The sequence below is a fragment of the Coffea arabica genome, chromosome 6c (genome assembly GCF_036785885.1).
Source record: "Coffea arabica cultivar ET-39 chromosome 6c, Coffea Arabica ET-39 HiFi, whole genome shotgun sequence".
Taxonomy (NCBI): domain Eukaryota; kingdom Viridiplantae; phylum Streptophyta; class Magnoliopsida; order Gentianales; family Rubiaceae; genus Coffea; species Coffea arabica.
In genome coordinates, this window is record NC_092320.1 from 15,344,310 (window position 1) to 15,365,732 (window position 21,423).

General features: G+C 34.7%; 2 protein-coding genes across 3 annotated transcripts; both read left to right on the forward strand.

Moving 5' to 3' along the window:
- The first annotated feature begins 9,053 nt into the window (after positions 1-9,053).
- On the forward strand, positions 9,054-12,260 carry LOC113692515 (uncharacterized). 2 transcript variants are annotated; one of them, XR_011815899.1, is made up of 7 exons: positions 9,054-9,906; positions 10,023-10,215; positions 10,292-10,368; positions 10,468-10,507; positions 10,925-10,979; positions 11,171-11,290; positions 11,711-11,814. XR_011815899.1 is itself a non-coding variant. In XM_027210936.2 (7 exons), exons 1-7 carry the CDS (start codon positions 9,100-9,102, stop codon positions 11,918-11,920), a joined length of 1,452 nt encoding a protein of 483 aa, XP_027066737.2. In that variant the 5' UTR covers positions 9,054-9,099; the 3' UTR covers positions 11,921-12,260. The 2 variants fall into 2 exon arrangements, 1 of the variants encoding a protein (XP_027066737.2); XM_027210936.2 differs by having other exon boundaries at positions 11,221-11,290; positions 11,711-12,260.
- Positions 12,261-14,404: 2,144 nt separating this feature from the next.
- LOC113694174 (UBP1-associated protein 2C) lies at positions 14,405-21,347 on the forward strand. Its single transcript, XM_027213039.2, has 7 exons — positions 14,405-14,724; positions 17,881-18,001; positions 18,184-18,327; positions 19,269-19,465; positions 19,554-19,629; positions 20,616-20,964; positions 21,135-21,347. Exons 1-6 carry the CDS (start codon positions 14,543-14,545, stop codon positions 20,949-20,951), a joined length of 1,056 nt encoding a protein of 351 aa, XP_027068840.1. The 5' UTR covers positions 14,405-14,542; the 3' UTR covers positions 20,952-20,964; positions 21,135-21,347.
- The last annotated feature ends 76 nt before the right edge of the window (positions 21,348-21,423 follow it).

Consider the following 21,423-nt stretch of genomic DNA (forward strand, 5'->3'; position numbering starts at 1 on the left):
TATTTAATGAAATTTTGAAGTGTTTTTTTTTTCTTTTTTTGTCAAAAGAACTAACCCACAAATGGTGGGCATGAATTATATATATATATATATACACACACACACACATACATACATGCCCTTCCATTCTCAAGATAGTTAATTTTACGAACCAGACAAGCAGGTGATCATAGTGGGCATAATTTGATGTTCTTGTCAAGACAGTAATGAAGTTAGCAATACTGAATCAATGACGGGCTAAATTTTCTTGAATGGCAATTGTTCTTCTTGTCGATTCAAATTTGGAGAAAACGGTAGCACAGAATTGTTCAATTTTGGCAGTCTATGACAAGCAGATAAAAAGAATGTGGATATGAAAATTACAACAGATAATTAAAAAAGGAAAAGGAATAGTATGAGCGACAGAATCCAATTCTCCTACTGCTGTATATATAAAATGTTAATACAATATTTGATGCCATGGGAAATAATTATGAACAAAAAAAATTGATGGATCGATCCTGATTCATGTATGATTATATCAGATTCTGAGCTTTTCTCTTTATGCCATTTATTTGACAAATGCTGTGGCAAAGTGATGGTTTCTGTTGAATGGAATAAAAGCATTATTGATAACTTCTCCGTTGATATATACAGAAAGCTAAAGAAAAAAGCAATAAAAGTACCAAAAGTATTAGTAGAAAATATATTGTAAGAGTATTGGTGATTAGGGGTGTAAACGATCCTAATCAAACTAAACACTCTAGTATTTAAATTTGTTTGATTATTTTTAACGAGTTTGAAATTTTGTTCAAACATGATTTGTTTATTATGGAACCGAGTTTATTGAGTTTAAATATTATCGAATATAAAACACTGTTTATAATTGGCTAGACTAGTTAGCGAATCAAACTCGAACGAATTCTCAACAAACCAAGCTCAATTCGTGTATCAAGTAACTTGATTCATCTTTCAGTCTTACTGATGATTTTGTGATTACTTTGCATCAGTGAGTGATTAGTAGCCTAATAAGTTCCAAAATCTACTTGAAATTGGGTGTTTGTATTTCCTCCTTTTGGCAACAGATTTAAGTATTTTTCAAATAAATCGAGATTAAATAAGCAGAAAACTCATAAAAACCAGCAGTAAATCAAAAGGAATTTTGCCCCATCATCAGGATAAAATGCCACTAAACTAATTATTCCCCTTCAGAAATATTTCGATTAGGTTGGATGCATGAGGTTTGCGTCTCCTCTCTTGTCGTCTTAAAATCCAAACTCCTACTACGCGCATGTTTGTATTTCCGTCTTTTCGGCCTCTCGAGGGTCACTTTGCATTGGTGTCCAGATTTTCAACGCATTACCTTTTCGTATTCTTGAAACACCATATTTCCTCTTGTTTTTTTGATATGAAAAAAGACACCATATTTCCTCCTTTGACTTCGTAAACATTCTTTCAGAGCGAATCAATCCAGCATCAGGCTAATAGAATTTGAACATTTGGTTCGTTAATAATTAATTTCTTTTGACGTAAATAATTTCCAACACTATAAAAATAAGAGGTTATAAGGATTATCTAGCTCTCAAACTTTCAGATTTGTATACTTTTAGAATTAATCTCTTATACGTTATTAGAGTATACACTATATATGATTGAATACACAACAACTAATCTGAATCTTAATATAAAATATAAATATTGTAAATGTGTCATGCATCCAATCATGATACAGTTTTAGTGTATCAAAGATTTATTCATATTTTGACCTTTAAACTGTTAAATATATCTTTCAGCCTCCTAAATTTTAGACAACGTATACATGCAACCCAGTATATTTGAACTATTAAAGCTGACAACAACAACATCAAAACCACATCATTTAAGGTAAGTTTTGTAGTTTTTATACCGGCGGAAAGGATGGAATAGGAGTACATTTTAAAAATTCACACGATAATAAGATAGTTTGTGAAATATTGACGAGATTTTAGTCTAGCAATTAAAACTAAGACCCTAAAAATTAGACGTTATCAATTCAAGAAGTAGTTGTGATGTTGATCGCTTGATTGGCTGCAATCGAATTGTAGTAATCCCACAATTGTAAGTTACTTGTACTCCTATCATTTAAAAAATATAAAAATGTTGAAAAGTCGACTATACCTAATTACTTGACAACTGTCTTTCTTCTTTCTGAAAAAACTCTCTAGTCAAAACTTCATTCAACTCTCCAATGGGAGGGATTAGATTTTTTTTATCCTTTCCCATCGAAGGAATCCCCTCTCTAGTTTCTATTCATTTATGTGAATAAAATCTCTTCTAAAATTTTTTATTGAGAGTTTCTTCTCTCCTAATATTTCCTAGTGAAAATTTTCTTCTCTCCAAGAGATTTTTGGAGATAGTTTTAGGTAGTTTTTTCATTTTTCTTTTATTAAGTTTGAGTATTTTAAGATTTTGATTATCAAATTTGAAATTTTTTGGGGTCTATTCAGCAGATCTCACTATAATATTTGGAGTTAAAGCAGTTAATTAACAGATCTGATAATTGGAAACATACACGGAGGTTCGTAGGGCTAACTTATTTTTTCTCATTTTTTAAAATATTTATTTGGAGTTTTATAGTTTAATTTTTATTTATTTGTTTTTCAGATTTGTAATATCCGTTTTTCAAATCTATTATTTGATATTTGTGTATATTTGATGATGTAACTTTTGTTATTTGTACAGATTTTAATGAAATCATGATACTTTATGTGTGTGTGTGTGTGTTAAAGTTCTAGATTCATATAGGGCTTTTCCCCTAAAAAAAAGTAAAAGGTTATGCAGTATATATTGCTTAGGATCTTATCTCTTCTATCTAATTTTTAATGGGGTTTATCTATCTAAACAAATTGACGAGGTACTCTTAACTAGTACTCAACAAATTCAACGAAATTTACCGCGTACAAAGTCTCCCAACTCAACCTCAACCAACATGCACTGCCTTGCCCTAATATTATGATTAGTCGTGTTGATTGCAGATGCTTTTCAAGTGAAACATATTACCAATGAATGACAAACACTTGGGTAGACCCGATCTATGTAGATCATGTGGTCCAAATTTTACCACAGCATAGATTTTGTCTATATACGGGTAGTCATCGGTGATGATGTCAGGAGAATGGTGTCAATTTATAATGTATGGGTCTAGAGAAATATTATTTACATTCCATTTTTTTTTATTTGCACTCCCTTTTATCATACTATAGTCTAATAAAACTCCCTTTTATCATATACTTTAATAAATGAAAAGTGAAAACTATAAGATTAGAATGATAGTGGGATTGTAAATAACAAAAGATGTAGCGCTATATTTTATTCATTTGTTAATACTTTTCTTTAATTCTAATTGTAGGCCTAAATACGGTTGTTATGACAGTCGTTTTTGTCCCTTGTCCGCTTTGCACAGGATGTGCCCAACGTGCCAAGCACAAATTTGCAAAGGTCTTTTTATCTATGGATCATCCATCCACAAACGGCCAAAAAAAAAAAAAAATCATCAAGCCGTCCCCGGTCTGAGAATCTTCAACGCCTCCAACTGCATACATAGTTGTTTCAAAACCGCAAGTTTTTCCCAACTTGTTTTCAAAACAGCGACGGCAAGTTTTCTCTGGAATGATCATTTTGAAACACCATGACGTTCCCCAATTTGATATATTATACAAGGTATTATTTAACTTTTTGGTTTAAATTAAAGGGAGTTTCCAAACCTTACAAACAATAGAAAAGGTGTTATTTGATTGCTTAATCATGAAATTCTATTAGGAGATTCAATAAAAAGGTGGTATATATAGAGTTGTATTGTATTGTATTGCCTCCAACTCCATGTCGTGCCTTAGAATAAATAGATCATCGTTTAGGGTTCAACACCTTGTAAAACGCTCCACTTTGTCAGCAGTGTCAGCATAACAAATGAAATTTGCACAACATTTTCACCTTTTCGTGCCTTGGAAATTTAATTGCATTTGTAGGTCTGTACCATTCATAAGGTATTGTAAAAAGAATTAAGTTTAGTTTTTCTATATTGATATATATTATAAGGTTTGATGCATGCAAAATCTGAATTCAAATAGAACTAAACTTCTAAATTCAAATTTTAAATTTTACATATATGACACATATATTTGGACTCACTAACGTATGCACTAGGAGTGTAAAAAAGTCTTGCCCTCTTGCTGAGGCTGTTGCAGGTTCTATTATGGTTTCAATGTAGTTGGGAGCTTTTTACCTTTACATAGGGCAGCTGATTTAAGGCTTGGGATAATTTCAGAAAAACCTCCCCTGAGGTTTCTAACAATTTCACTCACCTCCCTTCAGATTTGAATATATAATTATACTAACCTCTCTTCATGTAGTAAAATGACTATATTATCCTTTACTTATAAATAATTCCTACAAAAAAAATCCCTACTATTATAACTAGTCTTTCATTCTAAAGCAACTGTTACCACACAAAATAAACTTTTATTTTCTCTTTCCGACTTTTCCTCCTACCTTTATTCTTCTACGCCTCATAATCCACTATTTTTTCGTAAATTGCCATCTACATAACCATTTAATACATCTTGAATCCTCATTATTATGCAAATAGATCTTCTCTCTCTTTTTTTGTTTTCCTTTTTTTTTTTGTAAGTATTATTGCATTGAAATTGCCAAATGCCAAGTTACCAAATCAAATTTATTGTCAAACTAAATAAAGATGAAAAGGATGGCAGTGATACAAAGTATAGACAAAAAAATAAAAATAATAGCTAAAAAGGGAACATGGATTGAAAAAGGTTATGTTATTACGCCAATTGCGTAAGAAAGAATTTTGGGATATAAAAACTGCAATTAGATTTGCCTAAAGACATGGGATATGGTCTCTAGTGTTGCTTTTGGTTGCTCCGTATTGATACTCTTGGTGGGTTGGATAATTTTAGAATCAACAAGGTTGCAACAATTTAAATTGAGTTTGGATAGTGACATTGATCAATTCAAACACTTAATTTAAACAAAAAAAAAATGAGACTAAAGATTAGGTTGAATGGAAACTTTAAATGTCACAGTTGATTTGCATGGAAAGTTTTTTTTGGGGGGGGGGGGGGGGAATTAGTAGGTTGTCAAAATTGTGACAATATGGGGATTAAGTTGAAGTGGTTTATTGATTTCATTAGAGTGGTGATTATATCATTTACAATAACTGCAACGTGTAAGAAATTTCTTAGTGAGTTTTTCTCCTTCTAAGTAACAAAGGGGTATTTTAAGATTTTTGAGGACAAATTTAGCATACCAAGTTTATATTGTTACTGAAATGCTGATCATAGGAAAGGTAAGTGTAATTTTTTTAAAATAGAATAGAACTTCCTAAGATAGTCAGAAACCTCGCTTGAGGTTTCTGAAATTATCCCTTGAGGCTTTGAGGGTAATGTTACGTCTCAAAGGTATCGACTTCAACATCGTCTAGCTTGCACCAATCAAAGTTGACTTGAAATCTAAGGATTTCAAGTCAAATTGCATAGTTACAAGAATGGACAGCAGCAAGTTTGATTCTGCAGACAATCAAACTGACGGATATTCAGGTTTGCTCCAAAACTTAAAAAGGGTTAAATTACATTTACCTCTCGTAATGATTAAGGTTTGGCCAAATTACTAAATTTATCTTGTAATGTCGTCAAAATGCAGGCAAAACTCTTTAATGGCAAAATATTTATTGCATGGCTCCATGTTAATAACCGTTATGCTTAGTTCACCAAAATACATGTCTGGAAGCCCTACATTATCCTTTTGCAAATTGAGTTAATTACATTTATCTCTCTTAAAGTTTCTGAAAATCACATTTACCGCCCTAAAAGTTTGTTCAAATGATATAGTGAACCCTATTGTTTATCTCCCTCTAAGTTACAATTAGTGTGTCTATCTGCAGTACAGTTTCTCAAGTCACCAGTGTTATATACTCTATGTTAAAAAAATTTTCCATGTAAATATGAAAATGATCAAATTTCGTTTCTTTAATGAAACTATTAACTGTAAATACACCTCTAAGCATTAAAATTTTAAGAATTTTTTACAAAGACGCCAAATTGGAAATCAAAAGTTAAAAACCAAGAAAGACACTTATAAGCTAGAAAGAGTAATAAAAACTTAACAGTGTATCATGGATAAATGAAGACAATTTTGAAAAGCCTAACAAGTTTTAATGAGTATATGATTTAGTTAAAATTCGCTATTCTACATCAAATTATCATCTAAATGTAATGAATGATTGTTGTATAGAGTAAGCAACATTATTGGAGTATGATAGTGACTGAAATAATCCATAGTATAAAAAACAAAAAAGAGGAGGACCGTATAACAAGTTTTCTCGATACTTGATGATTGAAATGATTAGATTGCATTCTAATTGTCAAACAATAGGGATTTCTTTTGTAATTTGATCAAACTGTGAGGGATGTAAATCTAATTTTTGAGAGGGCATTTTACCATTTCTCTCTTCCATCAGTTGGGTTAGGGGTTAGAACATAATTTAGTCAAACCACATAGTTCGTTTGATATTCTGAATCTCTGGGGATGTAAACGTATTTAACCCAATATATTTGAAAGATGTATGACACCGGTTACATGGCACAAACAATGGCAGGGAGTGAGCAGCAACATACATGTCCAGCATCTACCTTTGGTGGCTACACCACAAAAACACTTTTTGGATACTATTTTGTAAATGACTCTGACCCTGTTGAGTTTTTCTTGTTCTTTTTGTTTCTTTTATAATGGAAAGCTACTTCTTACTCATCTGTCTTTTTTTTTTTTTTAAATTCATTTTTCAGACTGCTGCCAAACGTCAAAATTGTATCGGGCAGGACAGCAACAAACTGTCCATCTAAGCCTAGTTTGATACAATGGATTTTGGGAACGAAAAAATTGAACATCATTCCCTATCTTATATATATATGTATATATATATCATATAACGACTAGTTAAGATGAATATGGCCTTTGTTGACTACCGGCTGGTGCGAGCAGGCCGAAAGGTTTCATTCATTGATTCTCATGTCATCTATTTCTGGGTAAGTAATTCTCATGTCATCTTCAGATGCTGATATCTACAAAGCGTCGAGGCTTTTAGGCTCCTTATCTGTCAATCGATACCAGCTGCATTAACAATAACATGATTCCCCAGGACACGTGACAGAGAAATAATTTTGTACTCTACAAGGGCTACAAGCTTTTAACAGCATATTTAAGTGATATATATAATACTAATGATTTCCAGAGAATTTTTTTTTTTTTTGGGGGGTGAGGGGTACTTTATTCAGTTATTCTTGCTGCAGCGTGATGAAAACGTAGTCCATCTCGGAGATTTCTATATGCAGGTTATATAATCCAACAAAATTCATTTGTCCTAGTCTTTTAATTTATTAGCACGATCACTTGCTTTCTTTGTGTCTTGTAAAGCTTTTTAATGAAGCCACATATATGCTGTTATTATTGTCTTGAAGGGTAAGAGAGAATATACAGCAATGGATTTGTCTCCTGATTCCACGTTGAGAGACTTTAGTAATGGATCACTAGCTAGCTAGTATGATTGATGGTATTAAATTAAGGCATGAAGAAAAATACTTTTGGTTGGCATGAGAATAAAAGAGTTGCATTTTGTATATCGTGTAAGCTGCATGGTGGTTTCTAGGTTAATTGGTCCAAAGAAATTGGCTGCCGAATTCGTGTCGAACCATTATACCTTACAAACTTGGCCAAGTTGTGCAGGAGAGATAAGCATATGCTAAATTGATAATAGTACGTAGCTGAAATTTGAGAAGAAAAGGAATTTCTTAGCTATGATATAATGGAGGAATCTATAACACTAAAAATAACATCAACTGAAAACGAAGAGCTGACAATTGGATGAATTTCGATCAAGAAAAAAAAAAGCCCTTGTTGAAATAATGGTGTGTTGAGGCCTGGATGAAGGTTGCAGAACTTGGTAATTAATTAGAATTGCATGGCGTATGACTACTCATTTTAGTGGCTTATGATTTTATTATGTATCCTTTTGGCAGTGCATGTTAGGAATTGATTCCTATATCTATCTCTGGGAAAGTGAAATCCCATTTCATTCCCCTTTCCCAAGCACGTTTTTGGAATTAATCTTGAGATTTTGAAAACTGCTTGGTTTCAAGATAATGAATTCCTAAAATCTGGCTTCTTTTCTTCAAGTTTCTTTCAGGTACTTGCTTTATGAGCTGCAACTAGTGGCAAGAAGGATTCTGATAACATTAGGTAGTACAGATTTCTTTTTTTCTTTCGTCACCAAAAATGTTTTTCATCCTCATCAGTCATCACTAAACTAAGGAATAATTGATAAATCTTCTGGAGTTGTGAATATGTGCCAGCATTTCATGGAATTATTAATTTCATAAGCATCAGTAGTGGATAATAAAAATGAATAGTTAAATCACTGAACATATGCCAGTATTCCGGATGAAATTATTGAGTTACAGATGCCCGCCCTGCACTATATTCTTCAGCTGTATCTGATAATAAGTTGGTAACTAAAACCTAACCTGCTGTCAAAAACTGAGCATTTTTTTTTTCCTTTTAACCAGTTGAAAGTAAAAATTCATCAAATATCTTCTTTTAATTTTTTTTTTTTCAATTGATGATAGTAGTTTTAAAGGGCCACCAGGCGAATGTGATGAAAATGGAATTGAAATTCGGGGTGTGGAGTGGAGAGGGGAAGAATCAGTTTATTGAGTGGCACTATAATTGATGGAAAAGACAACATTCCTATAGATTATTAAAGTAACACTTGACCCAGGGCCAGGAGGATGTTGTTTTCTGTTTATTTTCTAAAAGCTTTGGCATTGGTTTTGTCAAAAGATCATTGTTCCTTCCTTATCCATTTAAAGAATAATTTAAAGATTAAGCTGTTGACACAATAGCAAGACATCTTATTAATGAAGTCTTTTTCAAAAAAAAAAAAAAAAATCTTATTAATGAAGTCTTGTTCTAGCATATATATATATATATATATATATATATATGAATTTGATGACTCACTTCTGATATTACAGATGGCTCCTGTTCATTTTGTCTAACCTGCTCTTGTTGATGCCTTCTGTCCTTTTTGCCACAGCTTATACTTCTAAGGAGTTCGTTAATAAAAAAGATCGATTCCCTACAGTTATTTCTTGCAACTTTGGTCTTGATAACTTCAGTGGAACTCACCTTTTGTTGCTGTTCTTGGTCCAAAGTTTTGAGTTGTTGCATCTCACCAGCATAATCATAATACCGTCAATGAATATCCAAAAGATTGGGAGCTATGAAAGAATGCTGCAGAACTGTGGACACACAAGTGATTATGCTTCAGAATTTTCATACAGGTTTCCCCAGAGTTTTGGTAATCCGCCGGAGGCCTCCGACATGGGGCTTTGTTTTCAGTCTGCAGACAGAGATGAAGGCTCACAGAGGCAAAACTTTTGGCCTAATAACTCATCTAGCACCATTATGGGCCAAATTGGATCAGCTTCTGCTTTCTATGCAGCGGAAGTTTACATGGGATTAACACAACTTGGTGCCAGAGATAATCAGTCCACCTGCAGCACCCAGCTTTCCAAGATTAATCATGATGTACATATTCCATCATATGACCAATCTGAGAATTGTTTGTTTACAGATTCACCTCCAAGAAAGCTAGAGCCCTGCAGTTTCCCAGCGAATACCACCTTGCAAGCGGTTCCAAACTCTCAAACCTCAAACAGCCAATATATCAGTTCAGAAGCATCCTATAGACATCCTTTTAGCGATCTTACAGAGAAAGAGAGGCTGTGGCAACTCAAAAAGAAACTGTTAGGTGACGTTGATAATCCCAATAAGAGACAACATACCATGCCTCTTCAGAGAAATCAAGATGTTGGAGTAAGTTTTTTTCAGAGGAATAATCTCATTTCTAGATGTGAAGCACGAATTCTTTTATGTACTGCTTTCTCGAACGAGAAAATTAGTTCTGATTGTTGCTAGAAATGTCCTCACAGGTCTCGTGCAATTTGTATGACCCTCACTTCCCAAATGTGAAGCCGTCTGGGAGAAGTTCTGGATGTATTTCTCCTATTTCTACCAATCCTGCCTCTGCTGCAGGAGCTGTAACCAACAAGACACGGATCAGATGGACTCAGGAGCTTCATGATCGATTTGTCGAGTGTGTAAACCACCTTGGTGGTGCTGACAGTAAGTCATTAAATACAGACCCTTTTCTGTCTATAAGAAACATATCGTTATTGAAAATTTTTTGGATCATACTCAGAGGCTACACCCAAGGCAATATTAAAGCTGATGGAATGGGAGGGATTAACCATCTTCCATGTCAAAAGTCATTTGCAGGTATTTCTTTCTCGATGACATCAATTCTTAAGCTGGTTTCTGCACTCTGTACCCGTTTCTAAATCAGGTGTCTTCTTTTCTCATTTGTTTTCTTTGTAGAAATATCGAAATGCGAAGTACATCCCAGCATCTGCAGAAGGTACGCGCTTGACAAACAATTTTGCACAATATGTTAGGAAAGTTGTCATGTTTGATCCTAAGATTGCTTCAGGTTATTCATTTGCAGTGTAATTAGTATAAAAAGATCAGTATTGCAATCTCGACAAAGCCATAACATGGTTTAAAGGGTTTACATCAATTATTGAACCAACACTTTATAAAGATTAGCATTTGTAAACTTGGACAAGCAATATACTTTCACCATCCTTCTCCTATTAAACGTTTGCATCCGGTAACTTGGAGCTATGAAGATAGGAAGTTTTAAATGGCTTCTCCTACAGAAGCAGCTAGTGAGAAAATAATTTTGGGGCTAGAAAGCATCTCTGCTTAAATTGCGTATGTTATCAGCATTTACGAAACTGATTCTAGTTTAAATTGATCATCCTTGTCATTGCAGGAAAATCTGACAAAGGACCTTGCACAAGCAATGAAGCACAGATTGACATAAAAAAGTAATAATTCATTCTTAGCAAGAACCCATGATATAATTTGGTCTGTTCGTTTTGGTTTCCAAGACTTTGTCTTGTATGTTCTTTTAGCTCTCTGATTTAATGCTACTCATTCATGTTCATTTAATCTCTCTAAATGGAGTAACGATGGATCATCAGTAATGAAACTAATACTCCCGCACTCAACTCTCCAGAATTTTTGAGAGAGGATGTTTAGCATCTGAAACCTGACTCTTTTTGGCAGTGGAATGCAACTCAAGGAAGCGTTACAGCTGCAACTGGATGTCCAGAGGCGTCTTCACGATCAATTAGAGGTAGCATTTTGGTACTCTAATGAGATTAATAAACTTGCTAGAGATCCAACAAAGAGGTTCACAATTTCTGTACTGATAGAAATCAAATTTATTTTTCTCATTCCTCTTTTCATCATCATAATCTAATTAAAACAGCAGATAAAATACAAAACGTTTTACAGCTGTTAAGTTTCTTAACGAGAGGGAAATGTGCAGAATCTTATAGATCAGGGAATCAAAATGACACATCCAGTAACTGTTTATGCTCATTTACAGATATTCATATCCATCTGCATCATAATTCAGTTTTATAGTGCATTTCCTACAAGAATCTTTCTCTTCCCGGGAATAATCCATCAGGAGCAGTTCTACTTCTACAACTGATACTGTCACAGTTAATTCTTGAGTATCCTTTTAAGCTTCTTGCCCTTGTGTGGTTAGGTACAGCGCAAATTACAGTTGAGCATTGAAGAACAAGCAAGACAGTTGAAACTGATACTTGATAAGCAGCAAGAAACTGCAAAGAGCCTATTGGAAACTCAAAATTCAGCAATTACATCTCCCACTTACCTGTCTACCACACTTGAAAATGTAGATATTCTGATTTCAGAAGATTCTGAGAGTACCCCTTTCTCATCTAAAATAAGCTAGATGAAATGGGATCATAATCAAGTCAATATCTGTCCTATAAGCCTGCTTGTAGAATTCTGCAGAAGAAAAGAATTGCTTCAGTGATATCAGTGCCCCACAACTTTGCTACTCCGACGATGGGGAATTAAAAGGGACCCTTGAGTTGAGCTTTCTTGAAACATAACTTGGTTGGAAAGCAAGAGCAAATTACACACCATTAGGCAATAGGAACTTTCACATACATATTGATTGTATTACAACAAATCAAAGTCTGAAAATTGATGAACATCCATGATTAGCTTGTGTATGGTCTTTCTTGATTTTGAAATTTTGCGCATGATAAGCATAAATTGCATCGAAATCTTTGAGGAGTTCTGAGTTATATATGGTATAAAAGATTGTGTTTTATACTCACAGCTGAATGATCACAAGTTTGTGTACAGGATGAGATTTTGTCACAGGAATGTTTTCAACTTTTTGATGCTAAGTTCCAGATAGCAATCTTTGGTCACAAAAAATTAGTCCTAATAACAAGTGTTGATACCAAAGCACTAAAAATTGGATAAGGACATTGCTGTAAATACAATATGCACAAAACAATGAAGAGTGAACTCAGAAAAAATTAAAAAGAGAAAGGGGATTTTTTTTTTTTTTTTTAAAAAAACAGCCACCATCAAACAAGAAGTATAAATAGGTAACTAAAGATTAACGGCAAGGGAATTTGAAATTAGAACTAAAGAAAAGCCCTACGATTGTGATCGCCTTGGTGTCAGCTGCCATTTTAGGTCATTCCAATTTCTTGGAATCCTATTCAGCTCTTACTTCTTAATCAAATTCGACTTTGATTGAGGGACTTATACTTCAAATTTTAGACTTTCCAAATTTATTTTTATGCACATTTCTTTTTTGTTAAATTCTATATAAAAACTTAAGTTTAGTTTGGAAAGTCCATTACCATTTTACCTGTGTAAATATGCATGTACATTACAGATGTTTTCCCACGTACAAATATATCGCCACAAAAGAATCAAAATAGATTAAAAAATTGGGATCATTTTCTTTTTTTTTTTGGGGTAAATTTCAAGTGCAAATAATTGCACCAACTGTATTATTTACCACTTTTTTTTGAATCACTAGTTTTTTCAGCCTCACGCAATGCGTGAGGATGCCCTAAGTCTATGTTAATCAAGATCAAATGAAGGCAAGTGGATTAATGTAAAATGGTTATATATTTAAAACATGATAGGTGTTAATAAATGTGGAGAATTTGACTTTAGGTAAATTGAATATTGCCGTTACTCGTTTACTCATTTGATTTGTAATTTTCTCTTAGATAGTCAGTCTTTGGCTTAAGATCTTTGCGAATTCTTGATATTATAAATAAATGATGCATCCATTTAAAATGTACGAGTACATACAAATATCATAAATATGGTGACGCTAATCACTCTTAAAATTATGCACATACTATTTGTATCTAATCAATAATGAAATAAGTTTAAACAAGATCAGCTAGATGAGAGTGTCAAGACTTCGCCTTGTAAAACCGCCAAATCCAGGTCTTCAATTGGAGAAAGAAACACATCCAATATGTTGCTTTTTCAAATGGTTTTCTCTCAAAATTACATAGGCAAGAGAGCTAAAACTTTGAATGAAGAAAATACGAATAAAAGTATCTAAAGCTAAAGGTTAGGTAGTACATTACTTTTATGAAATTTCTTATCAAGAATTAGTTTAAACATGTTCAATAAATCTTTTCTTGTTATACATAATAGTGATTAAGGCACACTCAGATGTGTATATAACTAATTAGAATAAAAATATTTGTAACAATAATTCTCTTATAAAAGTGAAGTATTATAGGGAAAACAAGTGCAAGGGCTTAATTTGGGTGATGTTAATAAAGAAAAATTGAAGAAATGTGTGTTAAATATAGTAGATAAATATGGAGAAATTGAACGTAAAAATATGGGAATATTCGAAATTATAGTAAAATTGTTGTTTTATTATTTTGTTACAGAATAAATCTATTTTATCCTTTATAATAAAGGCAAGAAAAAAATAAAAAGAAGAAGAAAGAACTAACAATGCAACACCGTAAAGGGCATCAAGCTTTATATATGGCACATATATGCTTCCTAAAAAATGCCACTGGAGGGAGAGAGGGGAAAGAATTCTAGCGTCTGAACTCGGGACTAAGAGGGTAAGCCCAAACAAATGCCTATGAAATGCCACTGGAATTGTCGAAATTTACAGCATAACCAGTATATCTGCCTATGAAAATGCCACCGAAGTTGCTCAAAATTACTGGATAACCAGTCCATGAGCACTGTAGCAACTCCAACTCGCACTTTTAGTATAGCGAGGGTTAGAGATTTACAGGGAATTTTTGCGACAAAATAGCTTTTCTTTTTTCTCTTTTTTTTTTTAATTTCTATAACGTATTTCCTTTAAAATCCCTAGCGTAACTTACCCTATAGGCTATAGCAAGCAAGCTAAGACTACGGTAGTCTGCTGTAGACCAACACGCACTACATAGTCTTAAAAAGCGAGCGGGCGAGCGAGCGAAGCGAAGCAAAATCAAGACTTTCATTGAGGCAGAAAATAAGAGGGAAAGAACCAAGTGGAGGAGAGGATAAACTGATGGAGGAGATAAAGAAGCGAAAGCTGGACCAATTGGGCAACGGAAAATTCGATCTGAATTTATCACAACCCACTTCGCTGACTTTATCTCTGTCTTCCTCTTCATCTGCATCAGTAGAAGAGCTGCGCACGCTGCTTGAACCGTTAGCCAAGCCTCAACTGACTGACCTCCTAGTCAAACTGTATGCTCTATCCCCAAATTCCTCTTCTTCTTCCTCATTTTTTTCGATATTTGTGATCAGTTTTAAATTGCATGAGCGTTTTTAGTTGTGTGAGTTTTATGGGTTTTGCTTCTATATGCTGCTGGTACTTGAATATTTGTGGGATTGTTTTTTTGTGCTCTCTTTGTAATTTCTTCGAACAGTTGGTGCTCGAGATAGTTGAGTAGAGTTTTGCTTTTCTCTTTTTTCTTTTTTGGTGAAATTGGTTCTATAATTGTTTCTGGGTTGGTTTGAATTATCGTGTGCTCAATTTCTTTGAACTTATATCGTGACTTTCTTCGCCCCTTCTGATTCAAAGAGGATGAATTTTTATTGGATTGTATAAATTGCTTCGATGCAAGTTTTGTCAGACAAGTTTAACCTGATTATTGGCCTAGTTTCTTATATCTATTTATTTTCAATTTTTGGCTGAGAGCTGCATTCAAGTTAGTAATTTTATTGGACCAACTAATAATGTCATTATTGTTGGTTTCATGGCTACTAAGCTGTCCTTTTGGAAACCGGTTTTGGTGATTAACTCTTCTTATCCTGCATTTAGGCTCGTTGACATGGACTTTTTAGAACCCTTTTTGGTGTACAATTGCAAGAAAGAAGTAAATTTGTCATCTTTTTTTGCAGTTTTACTTCTATGACATGAATGAGTTTCCGTTCGACTGCAGATAAAGACATAGACAGAAATAGTGGTGAGAGATAATTGAATGCATGAGGGCTTTGGAGGAGATTTTCTTTGCTGTTTTGAATGTCAAGTTATCTTATGTAGTACAACCAAAAGTAGAGGAGCATTTAGGCTTTAATTACACTGCCCCAGATTTTCTGCTGAGGATATGCAAAGTTTTTATGTGAACTTTTGACTAAGGGAATCATGGTAAGTAAATGCTTGTTTTTGCTTCTGGAAATTATATTAGTTTTGATAGAGTGATAGCTGAACAGGCAGCAGTAGAGGAACCACTGCAGCCCCATGTAATTGCTGATGCATTCCTGGAAAGTGGGTAATTAGAACAGATCATCCGAAGTTAGGGCACAGTTAAATTGTAAGTTTGTTTTCATTGTTGTGCACCTGAAGCGAGCCTGTGATTTGAAAATATCGCTAAGAATTAGCTGCATCTGACACTAGAAGTCAAAGATGTTGTTTAATTTTGTTTTTAAAATTTTTTTGGTCCCTAAAGGACCAAAGATATAGTCTAGGTTTGCAGCAGGTGTTTGTGGAATTTGGGAAGCCAGATGAAGTTTTAGGTGAAGGTACCTGGATCACTTTCTGTCTGTTAGCCATTTTAAATGTTGGAGAGTCTATGACGACACTAACTAGTAGATGAAGCTAAGCCGCTATAGTTATGGAGGAACTATGAACAAAACTTCTGGATTTACAAGTGATAGCACAAAAAAATGCTTTTTCCCTACTTAAAATTGTCATATAGCAGATGATGAAGTAATAAATGGATGGATACGATATTTAGTTGATTTAGCTAATGCCAGCAGAAACAAGTCTCTATTTGTTGAAAGAAATCTGCAGCCATATTATGCAATCACGATAGATTATAAATGAAGGTTGATTCAGAACATGTGGATAAGTTTTAAATTGAATTAAGTAGAACCTAGATTATGTTTATGAGTCCTTGTGGCTTCTTCCTTAGTCTTATCGCAGTTCACCCAGTAATTTGGTGAACATGTAATTCTTCTTTTCTCTAGTTTTGAGTTATTTAATGTGTAACTTTTTCCTTGATATGCGGCCAGATTTGGAATGCATAGATACGAAGCATGGTCCAAATTGTATGGCATGGCATTGTACTTCCTGAACATGACACCTGCTGCCTACCCACAAAAATGTGTACATAAAAAGGATGTGTATATGTTTATATCTGGGCTTGTTTGTGGTTAGATGGACTCTTCTTCATGTCTCTATAAATTTTTTGGAGAGGGAAGGAGGGGGGGGGGGGGGTGGGGGGAGAGAGAGAGTTACTATGGGTCTCTATTGATCATCATTCTTGTGCAACTACATGCTCAGACGTTTCTACCTTGTGCTTGGTACTACTGTCTTTCACTTGTACTGAGAACAAGATTGAATTGATTACATCTTTTGTCTTCAACATTTTTTGGAACTCAAAAAAGCAATGACTTAGATTCTTCTCTTTTTCCCCTGTTTTGTGTTCTTACTTCTCTGGGATAGATAGCTAGATGTCTAGGGGGAGGGAGAGGGAGATGAAGCCTGTACGGGCATGGTATTTAACATTGTGGATTTAACTAGTGGTGGACTGTACGGACATGGTACTTAGCATTGTGGATTTAACTAGTGGTTGAACTATGTCATACTGGATTGATGTGAAAAATCTGCTTTGAAGCATCATAGATAATATTCTGGACACAAGTGGAACTTCTGGAAATTGTTTTATTAGCTTCTGAATCGGTGTCTGAGTGTGTCTATCTTTCTTCAATCTGTCCTTACTTCCAATGGTACGTTTTGAGGAAAATAATTTTTGAGGCCTTGAAGAAAGGACCATATTGTACTGTTCTTTATTAGTTACCACATGGCTTGATTTGTTCTTACTTTCCTGTTGAAACTTTGAAAAATAAATATTGTCTTCAAAGATGTGCAAAACCTGTGTTGATCTATGTGATTCTTGGCGTTTTTGCTTTTGTTCAATCTATTCAACTTAATAACCATTCTTCTGCCCCATTCACATTTAGGATCCTGTTTTTAGTGCATCCGTTATGCATTGCTCTTTTGCATCATGTGCATATAATTGTCTATAGGTAATTCTAAGAGGTTTCTTGTTAGTGAGCTGATCGACTGTGTGCTTAATCTCCTATTTATGTGTATTTTTTCTTTTATATTGACCATAGTTCATTTTGCATGCGTGAGTTATGTGCATTGTTCTTTTGCATCATGTGCATATAATTGTCTATAGGTAATTCTAAGAGGTTTCTTGTTAGTGAGCTGATGGATTGTGTGCTTAATCTCCTATTTATGTGTATTTTTTCTTGTATATTGACCATAGTTCATTTTGCATGTGTGAGTTATGTGCCTTTGGTCAAATGGGCCATATCCTGCTGTCCTCCTGGTGGGATGCTGCGTGAATTGACATTATGCATGTGTGCTTGTTTGCATGTTGTGGCTTGAAGAGGGTTCCAATATCCTTTTATTGCTGAAGAAATTAGAAGTGTTGCAAGAGCAGATCCAGCCCTTCGAAAGCTTTTTGTTCGTGGTTTATCCTGGAATACTACTTCAGAGACCTTGTGTGCTGTGAGTGCATTGTTGTATGCTTGTTTTAGGTTCCCTTTGTAAAAGTTGCCTGTGACATGGCCATCACAAGAGAAAATTTATTTGCTTATGGTTCTCTTTTCCCAGCATAATGGCTTCAAGACTTTCCAGCAAAAGTAATAAGCTTAATGACAGAAAAATCTCATGTGGTTGTTACTGTTCAGGCATTTGAAGAGCATGGAGAAATTGAAGAGGGTGCTGTAATAGCTGACAAAGCTACAGGAAAATCACGTGGCTATGGTTTCATCACATACAAAGACATGGAGTCAGCTCAAAGAGCTTTAAAAGCGCCAAGCAAAATGATTGATGTAAGCAATTACCACTCTCCTTCATTAGGCTCACTGATCTTTGCTATGGTTGCCTATTGTGTAAAATGGAAAAAGAGTTGAAAAATTAACTTTTGGCTTCTTATGTTTTTCTGTGATCTACATCATCAAGTTCAAGTGTCGCCTAATTGTTAGTAAGAGAGAGCTTTGTAATAATCTTTCTGTTTCTGCAAACTGGTTCTAAAAGGAAAGACCAAAATGTAATAAGGTAGTTGCATTTGACACTTCCAGGGAAAGAAGAAAGACAGAAAAGTTAATAGTTTACTGGGTTCAACCTTCGTGCAATGAGAGGTTGCTTCTTTTATTTTGCAAAGACATGTCACTAGGAGGAGGAGAATTTCTTCTTTTAGGTAAAAGGCAAAGCTGCATGAGCTTAGCCTCATACTTTTGGTTTGCCTTAAGGCTATGTTGATAATGCTATTGTTGTCTAATTGAGGACACAAAGTCAGAATACAGCTTTGTATCTTATTTGTTGTGCTAATTTAGTAAATGGAGTGTTTCTCTTTCTGTTTTGTTTGTGTCTCAGTATGTTTAACATTGCATATAGCTGATTCTGTGATATTTTAAGCCCTCTTTTACTTAGTTAAATTGATTGACTTTTTGGGCCAATAGTTGTGTAGTTTAACTGGCTTGCAGTAGTGTTGAAAATTTGACTTCAGACTTCTTGCTTCATTCTTCCTGAGAGACTATTCTGGAGAGTTCATGTTTTAGCTTCCATTTTGCAACAATAAAACTTGGTGTAATCACCGAAGTCTTCATAGATTGAGTACAGTTGACGTGTTATCCTGATCTACTTGATTTTAACCTCATTTATTTCGTGCATTTTGAATATTAGTTCATTGACCACTTTAGTGCATTGGTGCTGCCCGTTACTTAAACAAACCATCTTTTGATTTTATGCTTTCTCTATCTGTTGGTTTTAGGGTCGCATGGCTGTCTGTAACCTAGCCTGTGAGGGCTTGAGCAGCTCCAGCACTACACCTGATCAGGCCCAGAGAAAGCTCTATATTGGTAGTTTGTCACCGGAAACTACCAGTGAAATGCTACTGAGCTTCTTTGCAAAGAATGGTGAGATAGAAGAAGGTTCAGTGGCATATGACAAGGAAACAAACAGATCACGGTATGAAACCTTCCTATCTCTATGTTGCTACTAAAATTAGGGAATCTGTTATGAGCAAAATGTGATGAATCTGACTGTACATGTGCAGTGGTTTTGGCTTTGTTACTTTCAAAACTGTGGAAGGTGCAAAGAGAGCTATAGATGATCCACAAAAGATGCTTGGGGTGAGTAGGCACAACTTCATATCTGACTTCTGTGCTTATACAAGTTATGTAGTTCTTGTTGGTGAAGTTGAAATTGCAGTCTTTTAACTTTCAATCTTGTAGGACAGGTGTTCTGCTTGTGTACAGCCAGATATGTGTAAGAATTAGATGTATATCAGACGTTCAAAGTAAAATGTGTTATAAATTAGCAAATCCTAAGCTCTTTCCAAGCAAAATCTGATTTAGGACAATGTGCAGGGGCATTACGATTCAAATATGTTAGCATATGCGTTGTCCTATGTACTCCATGTAGTTATGTGCAGATGAGGATGTTATCCAAGGAAAGATACTTTCTCAAGTTAATGCTAATGTGAAGTCTGGTTGTAGTAGCCAAAGGAGTTTCATGCCATATATGCCTTTGTACTACCATCTAGAATGTAAAAAGTTGTGGGCTTGATACTTTTGTTAAAGACTGGTCTGAGTTAACAGTTGCATGCATTAGCCACCACACCATCATGCGTTCCGTGGATAGACTGATAGCAAGAAAAGGTTGATGCATCAGTTCTGTGCTACTGTGGCTGTGAATGATTATCCTTAGACTCGCAAAGACACGACTTTTTTTTTGCTACTCTGATATACTCGAAAGCTCTTTTAACATTAAAACTATTAAGATTGGACAGGCTACAACTACATGATATCAGAAGAACAGAGGAAAAGCTTTCAGAAAATTTTAAATGTTAACAATTATTTCTGATATTAATATTCAGTACATCAGGAAGTCAGATCCAGTGTGAATTCTTTGGATGTTACTTTTGAATGGTGTTGATTGAGCTACAACAGAAGCCACTCTATCATTTTTTTTAATTGTTTTTATTGTATGATTATTTACCCTAGGTAGCAAACCAGCAGCCCTCTTTTTGGTGCATGTAATATCTGTGTAAATACGAAATGTGTGTCTTTGTTGGTGATCATTATGAAGGAATTTTGTCTTTTCAAAATGGTTGCAGGGAAGAAATATAACTGTGAAGCTTGCTGATAACCACAAAGGCAAAGTTATGCACACACAGTTACCATCACCAATTGTTCCAGTACCTGTTGGTTTGGCTTCTGCATACCCTCCCCCTCATAATGTTCATTCTGGCTCTGGAAATCCGGTTGGATATGCTTATCCTCAACCATTGGCAGCATATCCTGGTACTGCATACTCAAGTCCACCTGTAGTAGGAGCTGGTGCATACCCAGGCCAATCACCGACTTCGTATCCCCAGTTTGGTCATAAGAAAGATCCTCCAACTCCACCTTCAGCACTAGGAGGGTACCCGTATTACATGCCAAAGCAATGATTATAACCTCATTGTAAGCATGTTTCAGCCAGCTGATTGCTATTCCTTGCCCCTTTCCTAAGCACATTCCTAAGATAACTTGGCCCCTGCAGGATTCTTAACGAATTATTAGCTGCTTAATAGTTGCTACATGTTAATTTTTGTCTTACTCTTTCTTTTACCTTTCTATTCTTTGTAACCCAGGTTCTCAGGAGCTTTAGGTTATTGCATTTGAGAAAGGAGCAAACTTGGATGACGATATGCAAATTAAATGTTTTATTGTTGCAGCACCTAATTATTGTAATGGACAAATTTTTTGTAGTTGTAGATGTTATAAGGATGCCATGTTACGGGTGGCAGATTTAATTTCTGTATCTTAGCTTTGATAAAGACGTAGCTGTCCTTCGTTTTGTCTGATTTTCTTCCTCAAATACAACTCGATTTGTTCTGCCTGCTTTTTTGGATGCGGTTATGGTGTTTATTTGCTTGAGTT

Bases quoted from the DNA above. Each gene is read 5' to 3' on its own strand.
- LOC113692515 (XM_027210936.2), top strand. From the start codon at position 9,100: ATGCCTTCTGTCCTTTTTGCCACAGCTTATACTTCTAAGGAGTTCGTT. The intron at 9,907-10,022 runs GTAAGTTTTTTT...ATGTCCTCACAG, and splicing joins AGAGAAATCAAGATGTTGGA to GTCTCGTGCAATTTGTATGA. The intron at 10,508-10,924 runs GTACGCGCTTGA...TTGTCATTGCAG, and splicing joins CATCCCAGCATCTGCAGAAG to GAAAATCTGACAAAGGACCT.
- LOC113694174 (XM_027213039.2), top strand. From the start codon at position 14,543: ATGGAGGAGATAAAGAAGCGAAAGCTGGACCAATTGGGCAACGGAAAA. The intron at 18,002-18,183 runs GTGAGTGCATTG...GTTACTGTTCAG, and splicing joins CTTCAGAGACCTTGTGTGCT to GCATTTGAAGAGCATGGAGA. The intron at 18,328-19,268 runs GTAAGCAATTAC...TGTTGGTTTTAG, and splicing joins CGCCAAGCAAAATGATTGAT to GGTCGCATGGCTGTCTGTAA.